Source organism: Myotis yumanensis, unplaced genomic scaffold (genome assembly GCF_028538775.1).
Source record: "Myotis yumanensis isolate MYYU_CA2020_CCGP unplaced genomic scaffold, mMyoYum1.0.hap1 SCAF_5, whole genome shotgun sequence".
NCBI classification, from domain to species: Eukaryota; Metazoa; Chordata; class Mammalia; order Chiroptera; family Vespertilionidae; genus Myotis; species Myotis yumanensis.
This window is the reverse complement of record NW_027223756.1, coordinates 21,698,845-21,721,084: the sequence shown is the minus strand read 5'-3', so window position 1 is coordinate 21,721,084 and position 22,240 is coordinate 21,698,845. Positions and strand designations below refer to the sequence as shown.

The 22,240-nt window shown below is 49.4% G+C and overlaps 1 protein-coding gene across 1 annotated transcript in view; it reads left to right on the top strand.

Annotated features, from left to right (window-relative positions):
* The window catches only part of AFAP1L1 (actin filament associated protein 1 like 1), a 58,994-nt gene that overhangs the window by 18,920 nt on the left and 17,834 nt on the right, over nt 1–22,240 (top strand). The window contains exons 2-9 of the mRNA XM_070414637.1: nt 7,916–8,044; nt 9,113–9,196; nt 9,906–10,003; nt 11,103–11,211; nt 15,765–15,863; nt 16,541–16,752; nt 18,998–19,177; nt 21,146–21,238. Coding sequence (XP_070270738.1) covers nt 7,916–8,044; nt 9,113–9,196; nt 9,906–10,003; nt 11,103–11,211; nt 15,765–15,863; nt 16,541–16,752; nt 18,998–19,177; nt 21,146–21,238 — 1,004 coding nt within the window. The remainder of the gene's footprint in view (nt 1–7,915; nt 8,045–9,112; nt 9,197–9,905; nt 10,004–11,102; nt 11,212–15,764; nt 15,864–16,540; nt 16,753–18,997; nt 19,178–21,145; nt 21,239–22,240) is intronic.

The following is a 22,240-nucleotide window of genomic DNA, read 5'->3' as shown; positions in this document are numbered from 1 at the left end:
TCAGTTCCCACACCTACAGAATGGGGCTAGCCCACCTTGCCATAAGAATGAAATTATCGCTCTGGCCAGTGTGGCTCAGTTAGCTTGGTGCAGTCCCGTGCACCAGGAGGTTGCCAGTTTGATTCCTGGTCTAGGGCCCATGCCTGGGTTTCAGGCTCGATCCCCAGTTCAGGGTGTGCAGGAGGCAGCCAATCGATATTGTGCTCTCACATCGATGTTTCTCTCACTCTCTCTAATAATCAATAAACTATTTTTAAAAAAGAAGGAAATTATGTAAATAATACATGTAACTCTCTTAAAGCAGAATATGACCTACATGATAATTATGGAAGAGTAATGTAAATAGCTAACATGTATTGAGTACTTACTATGTGCCAGACACTGTTCTAGACCACATTTTCATGTATTAGGGCCCATTCACACTGATGAGGTGGTATATTCACAGGTCACTGATGATGTACATGAGGAATGGGGCGGTTATGTGAGTGTCCCAAAGGTACACAGCTAGGAAATGCGGAAACAGGACTTGAACTCGAGTAGTTTGGGTCGCTCAATATATGTTAGTTTTAATTTCCTAACTTATATGTTAAGATTAAAATCCACCAACTACAAAATGGGCATCACTAAATAATGGGCAGCCATACCCACACGAGGGGTACAAGTGCAACCAAAACGGGGCTTGGGGAGCTTAGCCAGTTGGGCTTCTGGTTCCTTTGGTTACCCAGGGCTCTTGGTTCTTCTTTTTTCTTTTTTTGAGCATCTTTTTACTGTGCTGAGCCACTGTGAGGACAGGCATGGTTTGCAAATCACATTAACTAGTCATCATACTTTATCAACTCGGAAGAAAAGTTTGCTTCCAGAATTCATTCATTCCACAAATACTTAAGCACTTACTTGTGTCAGGCACTAGCGAAAGCAGGCACTATTCCTGCCCTCAGGGAGTTCGGGCTCATGTAGGGGAAACGGACATTAATCGAAGAAAGACGTAAGTAAATATAACATTTCGCCATGAAAGGTACCACGGGAGAATGATGCTATGATAGCATAAGTAGGGGAGTGGTTGCGGTCCGGAGGACAGGGAGTTTCCCTTAGGAAGTCAGAAGTGAATTGAGAACCAAAGCGGGGCGGTACTGGTTTCAGGGGAAGGGAGTTCTGACAGGCAGAGGGAATAGCATATACAAAAGTCCTGGGTTAGGAGGCTGAGGGGGAGAGCATGAAGGCAGCCTGGAGGGAGGTCTCTTTGGAAGGGCTGCGGGGTGGGCAGGCCCAGGAGAGGTTCCTCTGCCTTTCCTTCCCCCACCAAGCATGGAGGTCACACCTGTTGAGTGTCCTGCTTTCCTTTCCAGGGCGACTCGCCCTCCACTGCTGTCATGGGTCATACCTCATTGACGTGCTAGGTCGTTAACACACGGCATACAGAGACTCATCTCTAAAGTCAGGTTCAAAAATGTCTTAGGTAGTGCACTAGTTCTTTCTCCAGGGCAGGAGCCTTTATGAGATGGAAATTGGGTTATTTTGCTTTGCTATTTGGAAATGAGAAAGGAAAATTGAATTAACCAAAAGAAAAATTGTAGGCCCTGCATAAAACCACATTCTGACAACTCTTCCTAGTTTCCAGCTTTAAACCATGCTGCTTGCCTTTCCTCTGATTATGAGAACAAAGAAGGATGAGTTATCTTTGTCCTAAAGATGCTTGCCAAGTAGTGAGGTGGGGAAAGGAGAAATTGTGTTTCCTCCTACTGCTTTGCATATACAGTGACTGAAATCCTAACTTGAAAGCTTTGCCAAGCATTTTTGTAAATTCCAGGCTAAAAGGTGACCAGGGTGAAATCTGAAGTCAGAGCGCCCTCTGAGCCTACCTAGTGGGAAGCAAAACAAAGGTTGTTATTCTGTGGTTTGCTGACGTTTAATTTATTCACTTCTCTCTTGTCATGCAAATTACACTCGTTACCTTTGGGTTCTCTAAATGAATCCGCCTTCCCTGCACTGGCAGTGAGGAGCCTCTGGCTTGAGGGTTTCACTCTCAGGCCACAGCAGGGGTGTGAGCTGGGGATGCGGTCCTGGCAGCAAGGAAGAGTGCTTTCCCGCCTGTGGTTTCATTTCTGCTCTATACCTTTTGATTTCAGTTACGTAGGAAGGGTGAAGAAGCAAAGAGAAAATTGGTGTTAGCCTTGGTTGGGTATTCACCAGGAACAATAAGCACTTTGTGGCCTAATCTTAGATGTATTTTTAAATACGTTTCTGATTTTATTTGGCGAACTTTTTTGCATCCCAGAGAACAATTATCGCCCATCTTGGGTTTCTGTGCCTGGCCTGTCCCACATAGTGAAAGACTGAAGACTTATAAACAATGATTAAACCATTTCTTCCTGTGTTTTTTCCTCATTGGGATTCACTGTATCTCCCCAAGGCTCAACTAAACCAAACAAGATCAATGAAATTTATTCGTGGCTCTAAATAAACTTCAGACATAAAAGACAGCCCTGTCCTTGATGCCCCCGCCTGCACTCAGAAAGCAGAAATGATCTAGGCCAGGAGCGAAGAAGGGGGTTGGGGGGTGGATTAGGGGTTGGTGAAGGAGATCTTTCCTGGCGGGACGGCAGGAATGGGATTTCTGGGTTGCATTCCCCTCACCTGACATGGAGGGGTCCTCAGAAAGCGAGCACTGAGGGAAGTGGATCCACTGCCATAGGCGCCCCAAGCTCAGTGTCGGGCACAGGGCTGGCAGAGCCCCCTGATGTCCTCTTGCCCCAGCTCCCCCCTCCCTCGTGCCTACCACTGCACCTGAGGCTGTCAGAGCCACATATGGATGAACAGAGCACGTGCTGGGTGCACTGAACACCACAAGCATCGCTTCATCCCGTCCCCACGATGGCCATGGGAAGCGGCTACTGTTACTGCCCACACTGTTTGCAGGCAAAGAACTGGAAGCTTAGCAATGTTAAGGCGTTTCCCCAGAGGCCCACAGCTGGGAAACGGCAGAGCTGGGAGGGGCCCAGGTGGTGCCCAGCATTGCTCCTCTATGACTCTTCTAAGCTTCATGGTGTGGATGTAACACAAGGTACTTCCATTTTCAACTGGTTGTGTGGCCATAACTAAGTCAAATAACCTCCTCGACCCTCACTTTCCACCTCGTTAAACTAAGAGTTAGAACCGTGTTCTCTGAATAAATGCTCCCTGGGCATCTACTATGGTTGAGGCACAGTCCCTGTCCTCGTGGAACTTGTCACAGCAGCTGCAGCGGACCTGTCGCTGAGTACTCTCTGATCAACACTGTGGGGTCTGCGTCGTTGTGGGGAGTTTAAGAACAGCAGCAACAACAGTACCATGGCCCTCAGGGAGCGAATGCTGGCTCAGGCACAGCACCATCCTGAGTGCTTGCAAGCACGGCCTGGCCTAGTTCTCCCCGCCTAGGCGGTCGGGGTCCTATTATTCTCGTTTTACAGGTGAGAAAACTGGGCTCGGAGATCTCTAACATACCCGTTCTGTACAGCTTGGAAATGGCAGCACAGGAATTCCAACTTGCATAGGTCTGACCCTAGAGCCCACTCACTGTGCTCTTCTAAGCTAGGCTCCACGCCCAGCTAGTTATCATTTTCTGTAGGGACTCTTCTTCCCACCTTGACTCTCCGTCATTTCAGGAGGGGGTGTCTACTGATACGTGTTTAAGGAATGAGAGAGTTCTTCCCTCATTCCCTGTGGTCACAGACATTCCCCGTAGTATGTTTTTTGGTGGCGTAGTTTTCAGAGATTGAACCTTGGACTGCCTGCATCAGAATCACCTGGGGTGCTCATTCAAGTGCAGATTCCTGGGTCCCCGTACAGGGTCTACTGAGTCCGACTCTCCTGATAGGAGGTCTGGGAATCTGCATTTCCAACTAACCTGGGAGAGTCTTAATCTTGCTAAAATGTGAGCCTTGGGTATGGATGAGCCCTGGCAGAACCATCTGTCATATGCATTATATGATTTTTCTACAAATTCAGTTCCCTGTGGTTTAAATCCCTGCGGCTTGAATTATCTGGCCTTAAAGACAAAGCTGCCCTCAGAGGCACCTCTGTGTTCGCTGCACCTGACAGCCAGCTTGCCGGGGAGTTCCGTGTTGTCCCTGAAAACCCGAGTCCTGGCTGAAAGCTTTCCTGCGCGAAGATAAGGTTCTCTCTGGGATGAGATCCCACTGTTAAGTCAGGTGTGTGCTTTGCGTGACTTGTTTTTCTTCTAGGAGATATTCATAGTCAGGGCTCTGAAGTTCAAAGGGCCAGTGGGGAGAGGCCCACTGCGCAGGAATTCCAGACCCACAGGCAGGGGCTCTCACCCACCCAGTGAGGGGACCCCCCCCAGGTCAGGGGCCCCAGTGAAGTCATAGCCCAGAGCCCTCAGCGGGAGGGCTTTGAGGGGCTGCCCGCCTGCTCCCCACCCCAGCCTGGCCTCTGCTGCTCCGAGCCAAAGTCTGCTGATGGTGGATTCAGGAGGGGGGGGGGGGGGGGGGGGCAGGCTTTGAAGTCGGACAGACCTGGGCTTAAGGCCCGGCCTTACTGTTTACTGGCTGGATGATCTCATTCCTCCAAGCCCCCGTTTCCTGCCTTGTAGGGTACAGACGGCAATAAGCATACCTCTTGCGTGGTTTATGAGGATTAAATGAGATGACGCAGGCTAACTCCCAGCACACGATAACGGCTCAGTTCTAGGGAAGGGTTCTTACCCGCTCCCTGCCTGCAAGCGGAACCCCCACCCCCCACCCCCACCCTCATGCTCCTCAGCAGCTGCGCTTTAGAAATGCTACACGATGCTCCCTCTGCCACCTGCTGCCTGCCAGCGCCTGCCAGGCTGCGGGACCAGCCCTGGGAGCTCCTCGCGCCCCCTCTGCTTCGCCCAGGTCCACTCGGTCCCCTCAGTCTCCTTCGCATTATTTGGACTTTTACGGTCACATCTCAGCTAAACGGAAAACACTTAGAAGTCAAGGTTCCATGTTAGGAACCCCATCAAGGACCTGGAGAAAGACAAACAAAAAGTGTTACAAAGCCTGAATACTGTAGCTCATGTTTTTAAATGCAGAGAACTCACTCACAACCTAGTTGGCATTGCTTTAGAAACAGTCACGACACACCTTAAGTGAGAGGCAGGAGAGTGTGGGCAGCAGGAACGCTGCCACACATAGGCGCTTGCTGAGAGCAGCAAGAAGAAACCCTTGAAAACTCACAGCCAAGAGGAAGAGAGGATGGGAAAAAAGGGACGGAAGGGGGAGAGAAAGGAAGGGACAGAGGGGACAACTGGTTGGAATATTATTAAGGGAATAAAATGTCGATTCACTTAGATGAACTTTGGAAACTTTATGCTACCTGAAAGAAACCAGTGACAGAAGGCCACATAGTGTTTTGGTTTTTTCCTTTAACTGATATGCAATGGTCAGAATAGACAAATCCATACAGACAATAAATAGATTAGTGACTCTCAGGGCTGAGGATGTTGGGAGTAATGAAATTATTCTAAAATTGATTGTGGTGATGGTCTCACAACTCTGCGAATATAATGAGAACCAATGAATGTACATTCTTTTTTAAAAAATAGTCCGAAAAGTTTGATGTCATTCATTGAAGGACAGTAATTCTCTAGAAGCTGTGGTGGGGGCGCATCTAGGAGGTCCCCAAGATGTTTTCAGAGGTCAAAACTATTATTAAGGTCAAAACTATTATTATGCAGTACTAAGGCCTTACATGGCCTTTTCACTCTCATTGTCTCGTGGGTGTGCAGTGGAGTTTTTCCAGAGGTTACATGACATGTGATAACATGGTAGCTCTGAAGGCTAATGGGATGTGTGCCTCTGTGTTCTTGTGTTTTAAATTTCTCTCGGTCTTAGTTCTTAATACAGCCAATGTTGACAGATATAACCCACATAAAACAAAAGCTCATTGGGGTACTTGATAATTTTTTAAAGTGTAAAGGGATCCTGAGGCCAAAACATTTCAAAACTACGTATCGAGAAAGAAACTGCCACTGCACCCCATAGTCGTAGCATTCCTGCCTGACAGCAGAGCAGTGTCGTGGGTTTTCAACTATGAACCCTGACTGCAGGCCACAGAAAGCTCCCCTGGTGCCCCAGAGGGCCTTCCCTGTAGCTTTCAGCATGGCCTCCCTGTGAGCATTTACTATGTATGGGCACAGCATTTTTCATGCCTGACATACCTCATCTTCACAGGGACCCTAAGAGGCAGGTGCTGTTATTACCCCCTTTACAGAGGAGGAAACTGAGTCAGAGGCTAAGTAACTTGTCAAAGGTCCCACAGCTAATGGATGATGGAGCCTGAACTTGAACCCAGGCAGTCTGGCTCCAGGGTCAGCTCTCTTAAGCAGGATGTTCTAGCCCAGGGGTGGGTAAAAACTCAAGGGCCACAATGGGTTCTTAACCTGGACCGGAGGGCCGGAACAAAAGCATGGATGGAGTGTTTATGTGAACTAATATAAATTCAAAGTAAACATCATTACATAAAAGGGTACGGTCTTTTTCTTTTTTAGTTTTATTCATTTCAAACCGGGCCAGATCCGGCCCGCAGGCCGTAGTTTGCCCACGGCTGTTCTAGCCCCTCTTAGCCATCCAGACCCTGTAGCTACAGGTCAGTCTCACCACTTCCCCAGGAGGACCCAGGGAGGGGAGAAGGGCATGGAGTTGAAGGTCAAGAGACTAGAGTTGAAGTCCTGGCTCTTCTGCTTGCGTCTGTGTAATTCAAGCAAGTTCTTTATCTTCCCTGAGCCTTGGTTTCTTCATCTAAAACGTTAGGGTGATCATGGGACCTCTCCCAAAACTTGTTGGTGGGATTGTATAAAATACTGCAAAGCAATATGGTGCTATGGGGAACCAGGTCCAGCCAAGGCCGTGCTGGCTGTGTGACTGGAGAAGTTATTTAACCACTCCGAGCCTTAGTTTCATCCTCCATATAATGGAGATAATAAAACACTTGATAGGAGATTTAAATAAGACTGCAAGTCTGAAAGGGCTTAGGCAGCTCAGTACAGGTTAGCTGTTGTTATGCACAAGGGATTGTCGAGTTGCAAAGCAGGACAATACTAGTACTGTAATGAGGCTGGTCTTTAGCTCTAAGGCAAACCAAGTTCCTGTTACTATTCGGGACAGGGAGACATCAATGACATCATGGTCTTGGCACGCTCCAGCTTTGAAAGGAGTCTGTGCCCTAGGATTTTGCAACTCCATGTGGTCTCAACCAGCAGCAGCAGCTGGGAGCGTATCAGCAATGCAGACTCTCAGGTCCCACCCAGGCCTCCCGAGTCAGAATCTGCATTTTGACAAGATCCCCAGCTAATTCCTATACACATTCAAGTTTAAAAAACACTGGTGTCGCATGGAAAGAAAGAATGGTAATGGTAGATTTTGGCCTGGGATGGGAAGGGTTAATATTTAGTTTGGCTCCTGCCAAGGCACCGGAAACAGAAGGTTCCAGAGATTGAAGTGTATGGACTGATGGGACAGGAAGGCTCCCTTCCTGCCTGTGTCCTGGACTGCCAGGGCTCCAGCCTGGGGCCTGCACTGAGCCTCGGGCTGTGGTGAGGAAGGGCCCCGGTCCTGCAAAGCAGAGGGCATGCTGGGACAAAGGGAGGCCTAAGTGCCTCTTCTCGGGCCACCTGGACTCAGAGTTGCCGGAATAAGCCTGGGAGGTTCAGTCCTCAGGCTAAGGCCACATGAGGTCTGAGGCAGAGTGGAGAAGCCCAGAGGAATGTCACAGTTAACTGAGTAGGGCTCTCCCAAGGGTGGCCAGCACTGGGACAGCTGTTTGAAGGCCTCTGAGGTCTCCCTGTTGCACCCAGCCTCGCCCTCTGTCCCCTGTTCCCCTGGCCTCTAGGGGGTGGGAGCAGGGCTGGGTTCGGGATCCGGGGTGCAGCGCTGTAACCACGCTTCCTCTGCAGTGCTGGAGCAGCTGCTCCCCGAGCTCACGGGGCTGCTCAGCCTCCTGGACCACGAGTACCTCAGCGACACCACCCTGGAGAAGAAGATGGCCGTGGCCTCCATCCTGCAGAGCCTGCAGCCTCTCCCAGGTCAGACGTCAGCACTCTGCCCAGAGCCCCTCAGGACCCTCAGTAGCTCCCCAGGGCTGCTGGCAGGAGGAAGCCCAAGCCTCACAGCATAGCTTTCAACACTGTGTGTGGTCTGGCCAATGTCCTCATCCACTTCGGCCCTTCTCCACCACAACCCTGCCTGTACTGTTTGTGCTTCTCCAACCCCAACGCACTACAAATTCACACACACAATGCACATGCCACACACAGGTACACACCACAAACCACACTCACATGTACACCACATTCTCACATACACCTCACATGCATAGCACATCCATAGCAAATATACACTACATGTGACACACACCACGCTCTCACCAACAGCATGCACTCACATACACAGCACACATGACACATCTCTCACACCCCACATGCTCTCACACACAACAAACACATACACATCGCACACTCCTGTACACAGATGCACACGGACACACACCGTCTTTATGAGTTGGCCCCACATCGTTATTCGTTCCCCACCCTCTGCTTCCCACAGCTTCTCTGCCTGTCTTCCCAGCAGCAAGGCCTCCTCGCCTGCTCCAGCCTCTTCTCTCCACCTGTCAGCCTCTGAGATGATATGTGTACATCAAGAGCTCAGTGAGCCCTGATGGGCTGGCCCCGTGTCCCACACTACTGAAGGCATCTGAGTGATATGCTGGGAGGTCACTACTCAGTGATTCTCTGAGACTCACTTCCCAGTGACAAAGCAGGTCGAAGTCACTGGCTGCCCTCACAGGACTGGGCGGAGGAAGGGGCAGTGGTCGTTGAGCTGGCTGGAGCCCCTGCCCCCGGCCACTCCAGGGTGACCCCTGGATTCTGTTTTCTATTCTGGGCTCCAAGCATCCTTTCACTTGGAGGAGATCCTCAGTAACAATGTAAAAATGAAAACAAGGTTTGAAAACTAAAGAAATCATGTTGGTTGTGCACATGCTTTGCAAACTGAATCTTGTATCCTGTGCAGTGGGAGAGACCTGGCCCCTCCTCAGAGCCAGCATCTGCGGGTCCCCGTCCTCCTCACTGTTGGTGTCTTCTCCTTCCTCCCAGAAAAAGAAGTCTCCTATCTGTATGTGAACACAGCCGACCTCCACTCGGGGCCCAGCTTCGTGGAGTCCCTCTTTGAAGAATTTGGTAAGTGACCCTCTCCCGACCTCAGTCTCTGGAAGGGCCCCTGGCTGGGCCGGGAGATACCTGCACCTGGGCCTGGCTCCAACATGACAACAATGGTCACTTTAGGCAAGTCCCCGAGCCTCTCTGGGCCCTGCCACGTCTGAAAGTCTCGTCAATGTACGGTAATAGGAAATCACCCCCAAATTTTGAGGAAAGGAAAGGATGAACGTGCAGGCAAGGAAGGTCTGGCACTTGGGGCATTGTCTTGCCTGCTACCTCGCATTCATGAGCAATGGCCGCTGGGTCCCTGGGTTGAGCAGTGCAGTGGCACCATGGGCATGGGAGCAGCCAAGCTGGGCTGGTGCCGTGTGTGTGTAATGAGTGTTTTATCTCAAGAGGAGGCTCAACACAGGGAGAAAGCTATGGGTCAAGTGAGAGAGTGTTAGGGGCTGACAGACTTAGGGAAGACATTGCTTTCATGACATAACCCTGACAAATGTGCACAGCACTGTACCAAACGTTATCTCATTCGATCTTGTCCATAACCCTGAGCGATAGACAAGGCCGGTTTACAGATGCGAAGACCGAGTCTCAGAGCGATGAAGTCATTGGTCGTTAGGGTTAGTAATGGAGTTGGTATTGGAGGCCTTCTGACCCCAAATCCAGCCCTCTTCCTGCTCTGCCTTGCTCATCCTCGGCTTTCTCTGCCCAACGGCCTGACGCTTCATAGACTGTGACCTGAGCGACCTTCGGGATATGCCGGAGGACGATGGGGAGCCCGGCAAAGGAGCCAGCCCTGAGCCAGCCAAGAGCCCGTCTCTGAAACATGTGAGTCATGGGCTGGCTTCCCACACCCTCAGGCCCTTTGCTCCTCTGGAGGGGGCAAGGGAAGCTGCCCCCTTGATGCTGGGGATGCTCCTGGATGTGCAGGGCCCTGTTCTCTCTTCTGTGTGGTAGTTAAGGGCAGAAACTGACTCATGCTGACTGTGCCCCCGCTGAGCAGGGATAATGTCCCTTTAGGCCCAAAGGGTGGCCCAAAGGGTCTGTCATGACTTGTGCTTGCAGTAACACAGATGGAGTGATAGGGAAAGCTCTGGGCCAGAAACTGAGTGGCCTTTACCCTCTTCCCTCCTGCTGTGTGGCCTCTGAGCCTGAGCTTTTCGCCTACAAAATGAAGGTTTGGATCATATCTCGGGTTCCCAGCCTTGGGGCCATAGAATTAGGTCAAGGGACCCATAATCACATCAAGCATTGTGTCTCAACTGCATAACTCACTATCATCAGCATCAACCGTTCCAACTGTTGACAACTTACTATGTCCTTTACACGTGCACAGCAACTGAGTGAGGTTCTCCGCATTTTACAGGAAAGGAAACTGAGGCTCAGAGAGAGTAAGTGACATGCTGATGTCCCACAACTAGAGACTCATAGAGTGTGGCTGTAAAGCCAGGGTTCCCTGGCCCCAGAGCCTAAGCTCTTGGCCACGAGGCAACACTGCCTCACTAAGTAACATCTCACATTTACTTGTCCTGCTGCTCCTCGTGTGTGTGTGTGTGTGTGTGTGTGTGTGTGTGTGTGTGTGTAGGTGCTTATAGGGCACTGCAGAACTCACAGTAGCTTTTGGTAATTCTGCATGTGCTCACTCAAGTGTGTAACTCCTTCTATGTGACAGTCCACAAAACTTTTAGACATTACAGAAGCCCTGCTGCTTAAATAACTTGGATAAAAACACAGGACCAACCAAACACTCTTAAGGTTTCCCAGCTTTGCCCTTCTGCAAGTCTATTAGATATTATAGCTACTTAGTCAGATCTTGCCTTACAGGAGCGCCTGCCTCCCTCTCCCCAGCCTCCTTCCTGTCATTCTGCTGCTCCCCTCTGCTCTCTTGGCCTTCTTAGTCTCACATACCTCCTCCTTCTCCCTCCAGGCAGCAGACCTGCCTCCACCGCTCCCAAACAGGCCTCCGCCTGAGGATTACTATGAGGAGGCCCTTCCCCTGGGGCCAGGCAAGTCCCCTGAGTACATCAGCTCTCACAGTAAGTTCTGGTCCCCTTGGGGGTAGAGGGCAAGGAGTAGGAGGCTCCTCTCCTGAAGCTCCAAGCCTGGCACCCGCCAGCCATGCTCTCCCCCTGAGGAGTAGCTGCCTGAGCACATGGCCTCTTTAATGACGTCCTGGGTACATCAGTGGGTGTGGACCCAGGGGTCAGGAGTTTGGGCTCTAGTCCCAGTTCTGTATGGCCTTGGGCAATCCCCTTCCTCTCTACGGGCCTCTGTTCCCTTACCCTTAAAATAAGAAAGAGGGGTAGATACATGAATGTAAACGCATTAGGGTGGAGATGCACAGATGACCACTACCACCTTTGCCTAGCCCTGAAGCTGGTGCTAACCTCAGTGCTCCTCCTAGGTGGACTGGTGAACTAAGGCATGTTTCAGCAGAATCACAGCTTACAGGCGGATTAGGTTATGTAGGTTATGAAGTCAAAGCATATGATAAAGAAGCACATAGTCAAAATCAGAGGTCTTCAGCGGAGAGTGTGGGCACCCAGGGGATTTATGAGATTTTGTGGGAGAAGTATCAGAAGTATCTTTTACATTTAGATCAATAGCTCTTTTAAAAATTCCTATGTGAATGTTTTATAGAATTTATAAGCTAATAATAGCATGAAGCTTCTAATTAGTTTAAATATAATTATATATATATATATAATATAGACATACATAATAATTTATGCATGTGTAATTTATACATAAATATAATTATAGTTCATGATTATATTTTTACCGGTAGGTGAGCACAATAAAATAATTTAGAGGGCACTAGTACAAATTATCTTTGAAAAATCTCTTAGCCTGGCCAGCATAGCTCAGTGGTTGAGCGTTGACCTATGAACCAGGAGGTCACGGTTCGATTCCCAGTCAGGGCACATGCCCGGGGTTGCGGGCTTGATCCCCAGTGTGGAGCATGCAGGAGGCAGCCAATCAATGATTCCCTATTATCATTGATGTTTCCATCTCTCTCTCCCTCTCCCTTCCTCTCTAAAATCATTAAAAAATATATTTAAAAACTAAAAAATCCCTTAAGTTGACCACAAAAGGAAAGTGTCTGGTTTTGACTTGTTCTCAACCAGTCTCCTCCAGTGTTACAACAGGTGGCTATTCCTTTGAGGATCAGATAAGTCACTGGCTTGGGTGTGGGGACTTAGCAATCCATACAAGAAAGTACATGATGTTCAGTTGCCAAGATCACATCTGGTTCTCCTGGTAACTTGGGAGAACAGTAGCCTGACATGGATAGTAGGTTGGTGAGATGGAATTCAGGGAAAGAACTGTCATAGGATGTCATTGTAATTGCTTTTGTGCTGTAAAGTCATAGATTAAGAAAAGGGTAGTGAGGCCCAGAAGGGGCTTTTATCTCAAGTGCTAAGAAATGATAGAAAGGAACAGCAATTTAGGTGGAGTGCCACAATGTACTATGATGTACATTGAAATAAAATCCTCTACACCAGAAAGAAAGGAAGGGAGGAAGGAAGGAAGGAAGGAAGGAAGAAAAGAAGGACGGACATGATGATTTTTGGATGACTCAGCATAGTATTTGAACATGTATATGAAAATGTTTGTGTGCTGAAATATTTTCCAACCACAAAAATAGTAAATAGCCCTAACTGGTTTGGCTCAGTAGTTAGAGCGTTGGCCCAAGGACCAAAGGGTTGCAGGCTCGATCCTTGGCCCAGGTCAGGGCATGTGTAGGAGAAAATCAATTGATGTGTCTTTCTCACATCAATGTTTCTCTCTCTCTCTCCCCATCCTCCCTCCCATTCTCTCTGAAAATCAAGGGAACAATATCCTCAGGTGAGGATTTTTTTTTTTTAAAGTAAATAAAATAGGTCTCCTGTGCTGATCAGAAAAGAATTCCAAGATATATTCACTAAAAAAAAATCAAACACATAATACTGCATATGACATGATTCCACTTATTTTTTAACAGTATATATGCACATGCATTCATTTTAACAATTTTTCTAGGATATGCAAGAGACTCAACAGTGCTTTCCTGTGGGAAATGAATAGAAAACTGGGTGAAGGGAACATATATTCCCACTCAAATTCTTTTGTTCTGATTATGCTTTTCACCATGGGCATATATATTTCTTATTGTAGTAAAACACACATAACATTGACCATTTCAACCACTTTAAAGTGTCCAATCAATGGCATTTAATACATTCACAGTGCTGTGCAGCCATCACCACTATCTAGCTCCCAAACATTCTCATCACTGCAGAAGGAAACGCCATACCCATTAAGCAATCATTCCCTATTCCCCTCCCCTCCCCCAGCCCCTGCCAATCACCAATCTGCTTTCTCTGTGGATTTGCCCTTTCTGGATACTTCATATAATAGAATCATACAATGTGTGGCCTTTTGATTCTCGCTTATTTCACTTAGCATAACGTTTTCAAGGTCCATCCATGGCATTGCATATATCAGTACTTCCTTCCTTTTTCTGGCCAAATAATATTCCACATTTTGTTTATTCATCCATCAGATGGACATTTGGATTGTTTCCCTCTTTGGGCCACCGTGGCGTAGTATTTTTATGATTGCTAACTAGTTCAAACAAAGTGAAACAGTGAGGTTGGACAGGTGATCAGTGGCTTTCTCCAGCCTTCATAGTCGGGGGGTCTACCGTCACTATTAGCAGCTGTCTGTGGAGCAGGTGACTTTTATTTACTCCACTGGAAAACAGGGGGGCGGGAGGGGGGGAACGAAGTGCTCTGTGCCCTGAATCCCAGTTCAAGCCCCTCAGATGAGGCTCCTCCACTTCCCCACAGAGCTCACCCACCTCTCAGCTGGCACGGAGAAGCCGCCCCTGGAAGCAGCAGGCATCCTGGGGCAGTAGGGAAGGGAGGGCCTCAGGAAGGGCCAGGGAGCTTGTCCAGGGAAAGCGTGCCAAGCCCATCAGGGAGTATCCTTCCTTTCACACAGTATCCAGCCCCAGGTGTCTGAGCACTTGGGCCAGGCTGTCCCTCCCTATTCTCCCTCACACCTCTTCCTCCCCCACCCCCACACCCCTGGTCCTGACCCTCCCAGTCCTCCTCACAGGGCATGCCACCAGCACGTGAGGCCTCAGAGTGCCTGCTGGGAAAGGCAGGCTCTGAGCCACACTTGGGAGACAGAACTGGCTGTCCCGGTCGCTGAGAACTCGAGCACTGCCATCCTCTGGAAACAGATGGACAGCAGGGTCTGGGAGCCCAGAGCAGTGCTCAGAAGAACAGTGGGGTGCGAGAGCGAGCCGGACTGGGTGAAGGAAGGCTTTCTGAAGAGGGGATGTGCCGCTGTCCCCTAAGCTGGCAGCCTTGGTCTCATCCAGGCTCTGTCACTAGCAAAATGTGTGTAGCTCAGTTTCCTCGTCTGTAAAATGGGGCTGATTCCTACATCCCTGCACTCTGGGAACTGGAGGAGACAATAAGAATAATGTGCCATGCACTGTGCTGAGAGTTTATATGCCTGATATCACTAATCCATGGGGGAAACTGTGCTTGTCACTTTAAGATGAAGAAGGTGAAACGCAGATAAAACCGTTTTCTTTCCAAGGCCACTCAGCAAATGATGGAGGCAGATTTAAACTGAAATCTGATTAATCCCAACACATATGCCCTTAACCCACTGAACTTCAGAGTATGCTCCAGAGACTGTCTACATCAAAATAACCTTTTTTTTTTTTAAATCCAACTCCTTGGAGTTCGATATAGTTTCTATTTTTACATATGTTTTAAAATGTCCTATTAAATAGTTGGGGGATTTTAAAGTGCAGAGTCCTCGGCCCTGTCCATCCCAGTGAATCCGAATTTCTGGGGATACAACCAAGGATCGGCAATTTAAGAAGACACCTGGTAATTCTGAATAGAACAAACTGTGAGGTAACCCCACCCCTGTACTGTGCTGCACCCCTGAGTGGGATTGTGCTGTGAAAGTCCAGCACAGGCAGCTGCTGTATTCACTCTGACATGCATTAGTATTACCTCGTCTAGTCCATTTCCTCCTTTGTAGTTACAGAGGCTTAGAAGGAGAATTGCTTTGATACAAAGAGGGGGATGTATCAGGAAGTGAGCAGAAGGGCTGAGGTGGCAGAGGATGCGGCAAAGGCGGCACAGGAAGGGGGCTGGGATACCACTCTGTGTAGTACAGGGACCAAGACTCATGTCCACACACACCAGTGCTCTGGGGTCAGTGAGGAGGGGCTGACCACACTCTGCCTGCGAAGGTCAGAGAGAAGAACTTCAGCTGGGTCTTTAAGGGTGAGTAGGAGTTCTCCGAGAGAAAATAACAGCACAGGGAGTAGCATGAATGAGGCCTGGAGGTGTGACAAGGCCCACCAGGACAGTTCCTGGTGACAGGCGCACAGAGGGCATGTGGGGACCTGCAGTAGATGAGACACATTGAGGAGGCCACACCCTGGCCGGGAGGGCTGCAGGGAGGGCCACTCTCTCCCCTGAGTGGGCAATGGTATCCAGGGTCTTCCCCAGCCCTGGCCCCTGGAGTCTGCCTGCATTTTTCCAAAGTGTGGCTCCTTCTGCCAACCCCACAGATGGCTGCAGCCCAGCCCACTCCATTGTGGATGGCTACTACGAGGATGCAGACAGCAGCTACCCCTCGACCAGGATGAACGGAGAAATGAAGAGCTCCTGTAAGTACCAGGCGGGCCTTCAGTAGGGTTCTGTCCCCTTGACCTGACCCTTGGCATGCATGTGCCCAACCCCCTGACCCCATTAGTGTCCCCATGGAGGCCCCAAAGCCCTTGTCCTCAATGACCTTGGGATTCAGGGGAAAGATCACCAGCACAGGAGTCAGGAGCCCCTGATGGAGCCCTTGCCCTGATTCTTGGTGACCGACCTTAGACAAGTCATTCATTCTCTTTGAGCCTCTAGTTTCCTTATGTATAAAATGGGGATTTGCTGGAGTGTCATGAGAATGACTTGAGACAGTGGATGCAAAGATGATGGGGTAGTGACAGTCGCTGATGTTTACTGAGCACTCACTCACTGCTAGGCACTTAGCCAAACACTCCACATTCACTAACTCTCGCAACAGCCCAAATGGGCAGATACTATGACACTGTTGTTCACTGTGACGGTTTTACTGATGAGGAAACGGAAGCTCTGAGAAGTAAAGTCGCCAAGGCCACAAAGCTAGTGGCAAAGGTAAAGCATAGCGCCCATGCGGGTGTTTAGCCATCACCATAACCACACCTCACACCCACCCTTTGTGGTCCTGGGGCCCCAGAGCGGGGATGCCTTCGAAGGGGTAGGGAGGTGCCACCCAGCTGATGGCACAGTGGCAGGTCCTTTCCCATGGCGCCTGCAGACAACGACTCTGACGCAATGAGCAGCTCCTACGAGTCCTACGATGAGGAGGAGGAGGACGGGAAGGGGCTGCAGCCCACGCACCAGTGGCCCTCCGAGGAGGCCTCCATGCACCTGGTGAGGGACTGCAGGATATGTGCCTTCCTGCTGCGGAAGAAGCGCTTTGGGCAGTGGGCCAAGCAGCTGACTGTCATCAAGGAGGACCAGCTCCTGGTGAGTGGGCACGGGCGTGTTCCTCTTGGCCTCTCGTGGACTTGTGCACGCGTGTGTATCTGTGTGTGTGCAGGCACGTCTGCCTCAGTTACCCTGGGCTTGCTTTGTGCACAGAGGCTCAAGGCCTGGTGCTTTGAAGATCGGTGCTCTGCCACTGGAGTAGAATTTAAAACACACACACACACACACACACACACACACACCAAAAACTAGAAGACCTGACATAGACTTTACCAAGAGTTGGTTTTGCCAAAGACAAACTTTTTTTTATCGCTTTAAAACAATGTTTTCATTATGCAAGTAAAGTGTTTATAAAGCTAGAGCAAAACAATGTGGAAAATGATTTTTAAAAACACCATCTATAATCCCATTGACCAAGAGCCACTGTTAAGTTTTGGGGGGTTTTATTTTATTTTAGAGTACATTTATTAAAGCTTGGACAATGAAACAAGGAAGGCCTAGGGTAGAAGCAACAGGAGAGCCTGGGCGGGCTGCTTTCGCTCTCCAGAAACGTTAGGAGAAGGAAGTGAGCCCAGGTGGGGCTGCTGTCAGCTCGCTGCAGAGTCAGAGAAAAGGGGGCCTCGGAGACAGGTTCAGGGGGTTTTCCTGGGACAAGCTGCCCATTGCTCCCCTGTTTGCAAGTCTCATGGGGACCCTTAGAGTTTAGGAGAAAGACGATTCACTGGAAAAGAAGATTCGAGCGGACATGTCCCAAGAGGGCAAGCCTGTTAAGTTGTGTTTTTTATATAGTTTTATTGATTTCAGAGAGGAAGGGAGAGGGAGAGAGAGATAGAAACATCAATGATGAGAGAGAATCATCGATCAGCTGCCTCCTGCACATCCTACACTGGGGATCAAGCTCACAACCCGGGCATGTGCCCTGACCGGGAACCAAACTATGACCTCCTGGATCACAGATCAATGCTCAACCACTGAGCCACACCAGCTGGGCCTAAGTTTCAATATACATATTTCCACCCTCATTTTCATACATCGTTTTTTTCCAAAACTAAGCCCATGCAGCACTTGCTTTCTTAGTTTTTTTTAGTTTGCCATCTCTCATCCCTATTATGTCATAAAAGAAAATGTGCCCTTAACTCCAAAGTATAAGATTGGACAGACATAACTTCAGAGGAAAAAAAATAGCTTTCTATCCAAGTCTGTTGACAAACCTTGCCTAACATACATTCATCTGAACATGACCTTTTCTCACCCTGGCGCAGTGAAAAGCTAATCCCAGTCCAGAATCAGTCCAGAGTCACGACTTACTCTTTCCTCCCCGCATGCCCTCTATTTGTCTTGATTTACTGCACTACCTAGGCCTTCTAGCACAATGTGAAAAGAAGTGGTGAGAGTGGGTGTCCTTGTCCCAGTCCACATGTCAAAGGAAAAGTTTCAGTAATTCACCATCAAGGCTCTTTGCTGTGGGTTGTTTGTAGATGTTCCTTATTATCACATTAAGGAAGTTCCCTTCTATTCCTCGTATAGGAGTTGAGTTATAAAAAGGTGCAGAATTTGATGAAACACTTTTTCTGCTTCTATTGAGATAAGTGGTGGGTCTCCTTTTCCCTGTTAGTATGATGAATGATACGGTTGGTTTTTTAATGTTAACCACTCTTGCGTTCCTAGAGTAAACCCTACTTGGTCTTGACCCAGTATGCTTTTTATACATGTCTGGATTCTCTTTGCTAATATTTTGCAACTGCTTTGAGAAAGATTAGCCTATAAATTTCCTTTTTTGTAATGTCATTGCCAGGTTCTGCTATCAAGGTTATGCTGGCCTCATAATAAGAACTGGGAAGTGATCATCATTATTGATAAACTATTGACTTCCCAAACCCAACCCTCTATCTCTGCTAGAATTCCCTCTCCCACATCCCTACCATGTAGCCCATTAGTAGCAAGGAGCTAACTTCCTCCCAAGCCAGCCTGTTTCTTCTCTTTAGAGAAGTTCTTTAGACTAGAATGGTCTTCCTAGTACTGTGCTAAAATTTATCTCTTCCTAATAAGTAGTTGTGCCCCCCGGGCCCCTCGGTAGCCCTTGGTATCTGAAGATTGCCCAGAGATACCCCCTCTCTTCTCAGGGGTGAACAGCCCCAGCCCCTGTCTTCACGTAGCACCCACAGTTGGGCTGGGTGGGGAGGGGAGATATCTGTGAGGTAGGTAGAGCTCCCCTTTGTGCAAGGGTGTCTCCCTCCTCTACCCTCCACTCCAGGAGACCCTGACCTCTTCTCTCCCTGTCCAGTGTTATAAAAGCTCGAAGGACCGGCAGCCACATCTGAGGCTGGCACTGGATGCCTGCAATGTCATCTACGTGCCCAAGGACAGCCGGCACAAGAGGCACGAGCTGCGCTTCTCCCAGGGGGCTACGGAGATCTTGGTGCTAGCACTGCAGAGCCGGGAGCAGGCCGAGGAGTGGCTGAAGGTACAGGGAGCTGTGCCCCCCTTCCACCTGCCCTCCCTGCCCTCCCTTCCTCCCTCTCTTTCCCAGGACCAGCTCTCAGTGGGGTGGGCCCCTGCCCCTGGAAGAGCAGGCTTTGCTCCAGGGAGGGGGCCGATGCCTGTGCATGGCTAGGGCTTCTGTGTGGAAATGGGCCTCGGGCATCTCCAGGAGACAGACCTCAGGCTGGAGGCCTGTGTTTCTTCTCATCATCTGAATCACCACCCTTACGTCCCTACTGAGGGCTTGTCCAGCCTGCACTGAGGCACCTCCTGGAATGGGGAGCTTAATATCTACGGAGGAAGCTGATCTGACCACTAGATAAGCTAATCCTTTTTTTCTTTTAAAAAAGGAAAAATCCTTCCTTGTCTTAGGTGAAATGTGGATCCTTGAAACATCCATTGTGGCCCAGCTTCTGCATCTTGCAGCTGCACAGAACCATTAGAGTTAGCATGTCCTGGGCGCGTACTGTGTGCCATCTGTTGTTCTAAGAGCTTTACACACATGACCGAATTTACTCTTTGCAATGGAACTATTATTGTTTCCATTTTACAGATGAGGAAACGGAAGCACAGAGAAATTATGTGACTTGCCAAAGACCACACAGCCAAGTGGGTGGGGCCAGGATTAGAAGCTAACAGGGAAATCTACACCAAAGGCCATAGGTAGGGTGGCATAGTGACGATGAGGGAGGCCTTGGGTGACACACAAACCTGAGTTCAAGTCCCAGGCCTAAGTGGTTGTGTGACCTGCAGATGACTTCGCCTCTGTTTCCTCCTCTGATTAATGGTTCTTGTAAGAATTCTAGAGAGCATTTGACATAGTATCTGCCAGGCGGTACGTGCTCGGTAATTATCAGTGATTACTGTGCCACGACGATGAAGGCGGCACCCCCAGTCCCTTTCACGGGGCCCTCCAACCCTGCACCCTCCCTCCATTTCACTCTCACACCTTTTTCTCTCCAACTGTGATCTTCCTGCTGGAACAAAGAAACCAAACCCCTCCCTCCCCATTCTCCCTTCCTTCCTGTGATAACCAGCTCTCCCCCACTCCCAACCCCTCCATGTTTAGTGTTTCTCTTTACTGCCTTTGTCTCCGGAAGGAAAGGAGGGGAGAACCTGACTGCTAGTGGAGCCTCTGCCCTCAAGGGGCAGGTGGGTCAGAGAAAGAAGCCCTAGACTGGGAGTTAAGAGGCCTGTCATAACATCCGGTTTGGGAGGCCATTGGCCCAGAGGTTAAGGGCAGGCAACTGTGGCTCCGCCTCTTGGCGCCCCATCATCCTGATGAGTAACTTAGAGACCACAGTGGTCCCTCCCCCGCAGGGCTGCTGCGGGGATACAGTGGGCTATTCCATGCAAAGTCACCTGACTTTGTAAACCACAAATGATGACCTGTTACATGATCTGGATGCTTATGCTGTGTGACCTTGGATGAGGAGGCAAATGCCTTGGCGTCTGGAGTGTCCATATCTTTTAAATAGAAACAATAACCCTGGCTGCCCCCCAGGCTGTTGTAAATGTCCAGCACAGTCAACAGAAGTGAGTCTCTCACCCTTGTGCAGGGCAGCCCAGTTCACGTGGCCCTACACACCCGTCATCTCGCTGGTCCTCAGACAACGTAATGAAGTTATAACCCATGTTACAGATGGGGAAACTGAGGATCAGACAAGTGGCTTTTCTCAAGGCCACATACTCATTAGCAATGGAGCAAGGTCTCGAAGCCAAGCCTCTTGGTTCCCAGCCCCATACCTTTTCAACTCGAGGGACAGATACAGGAGAAAGCTATAAACCCTGATGTGCCCACACATGTGGCAGGAAGCCGCATCAACCTGTCTCTTCTGTCCAGTGGTCCCAACCTCTCTGCTCAGTGGCCCTGGCCACACAGACCCCATTCTTCCTTTTGCTTCCACAGCATCCCTGCCCTCCTGCTCACAGCTGTGTGTCCTCCCCACAGGTCATCCGAGAGGTGAGCAAGCCCATTCCAGGGGCCGAGGGGGCAGACATGCCCAGATCCCCAGTCCTCCTGTGCAAACTGGACCTGGACAAGGTACAGCTATCTCCACGAGTCTCCTCTGGGCCAGGCAGTGGGGGCTCAGCACAGGCTCTTCCCTGGGGGGACTCCTGGGCTGGTGGTGAAGCAGGCACCCAGAGTGGTGTCACACAAGCCAGGAGTGCCCAGTACAGAACTGGCCCCACAATAAGCACTCGATAAATTTCTAACCAATGAGTGAATGCCTATATCCAAGGTGCAGCACAAGCCAGAGGACAGGGTGACTAACTGCCAGGACAGGAGTGGTTACATGTGAATGGAGGAGCCATGAAAAAATTGTATTTGTCTGTCAGAGTGTGCCCCATTGGAAAAAAACGTGCTAGTGTCTATTCTCTGCCCAGTACTCTGGGTAATAAAGGGACTCAGCCCCAAATCCTAAGGGAAGGTTTAAGACCCACATACATGGGTCTGACATGATGTAATACAGGCTAGCAGTTTTAGAATGTGACTGTGGGGCTGACATTGTTCTAAATGCTTTGCATGTATTACCTAATTTAATTTCTACTACAACTCTTGGATGCGTTACACTTTCAGATAGGGAGCCTGTACCCAGTAGGCACTTAATTGACCTGTCATGACTTTTTAAAATGCCAATTCATCTATTTTTCTCCATCCTCACTGTCACCTTGGTTCATCCTGTTACCCAGTCTCACCTTGCCCAGGATGACACACTCTTAAGGAGCTCTTCAGCTTCCAGTCTTGCTCCCTCTTATCACATCCCCCATGATGCCACAGGAGCCAACTTGCTAATCTGGTTGCATTACCAGTACATTAGTCTCCCATTTAAATATCTTCCCAGATCTTCGTCACCTGGTCCAAACTCCTAGGACATGTATCTCAATGTGTTCTAATTAGTTGCCTTGCTCCTCAAATAGACGGTGAGAATCTCAAAGATACAACTATTCTAAGTCATCATAGTCCACCCCCATACCTGGAATGGCATCAAGAACATAACTGTTGCTGACCAATATTTGTTAGCTAATCCTCCTGAGCTGGAGT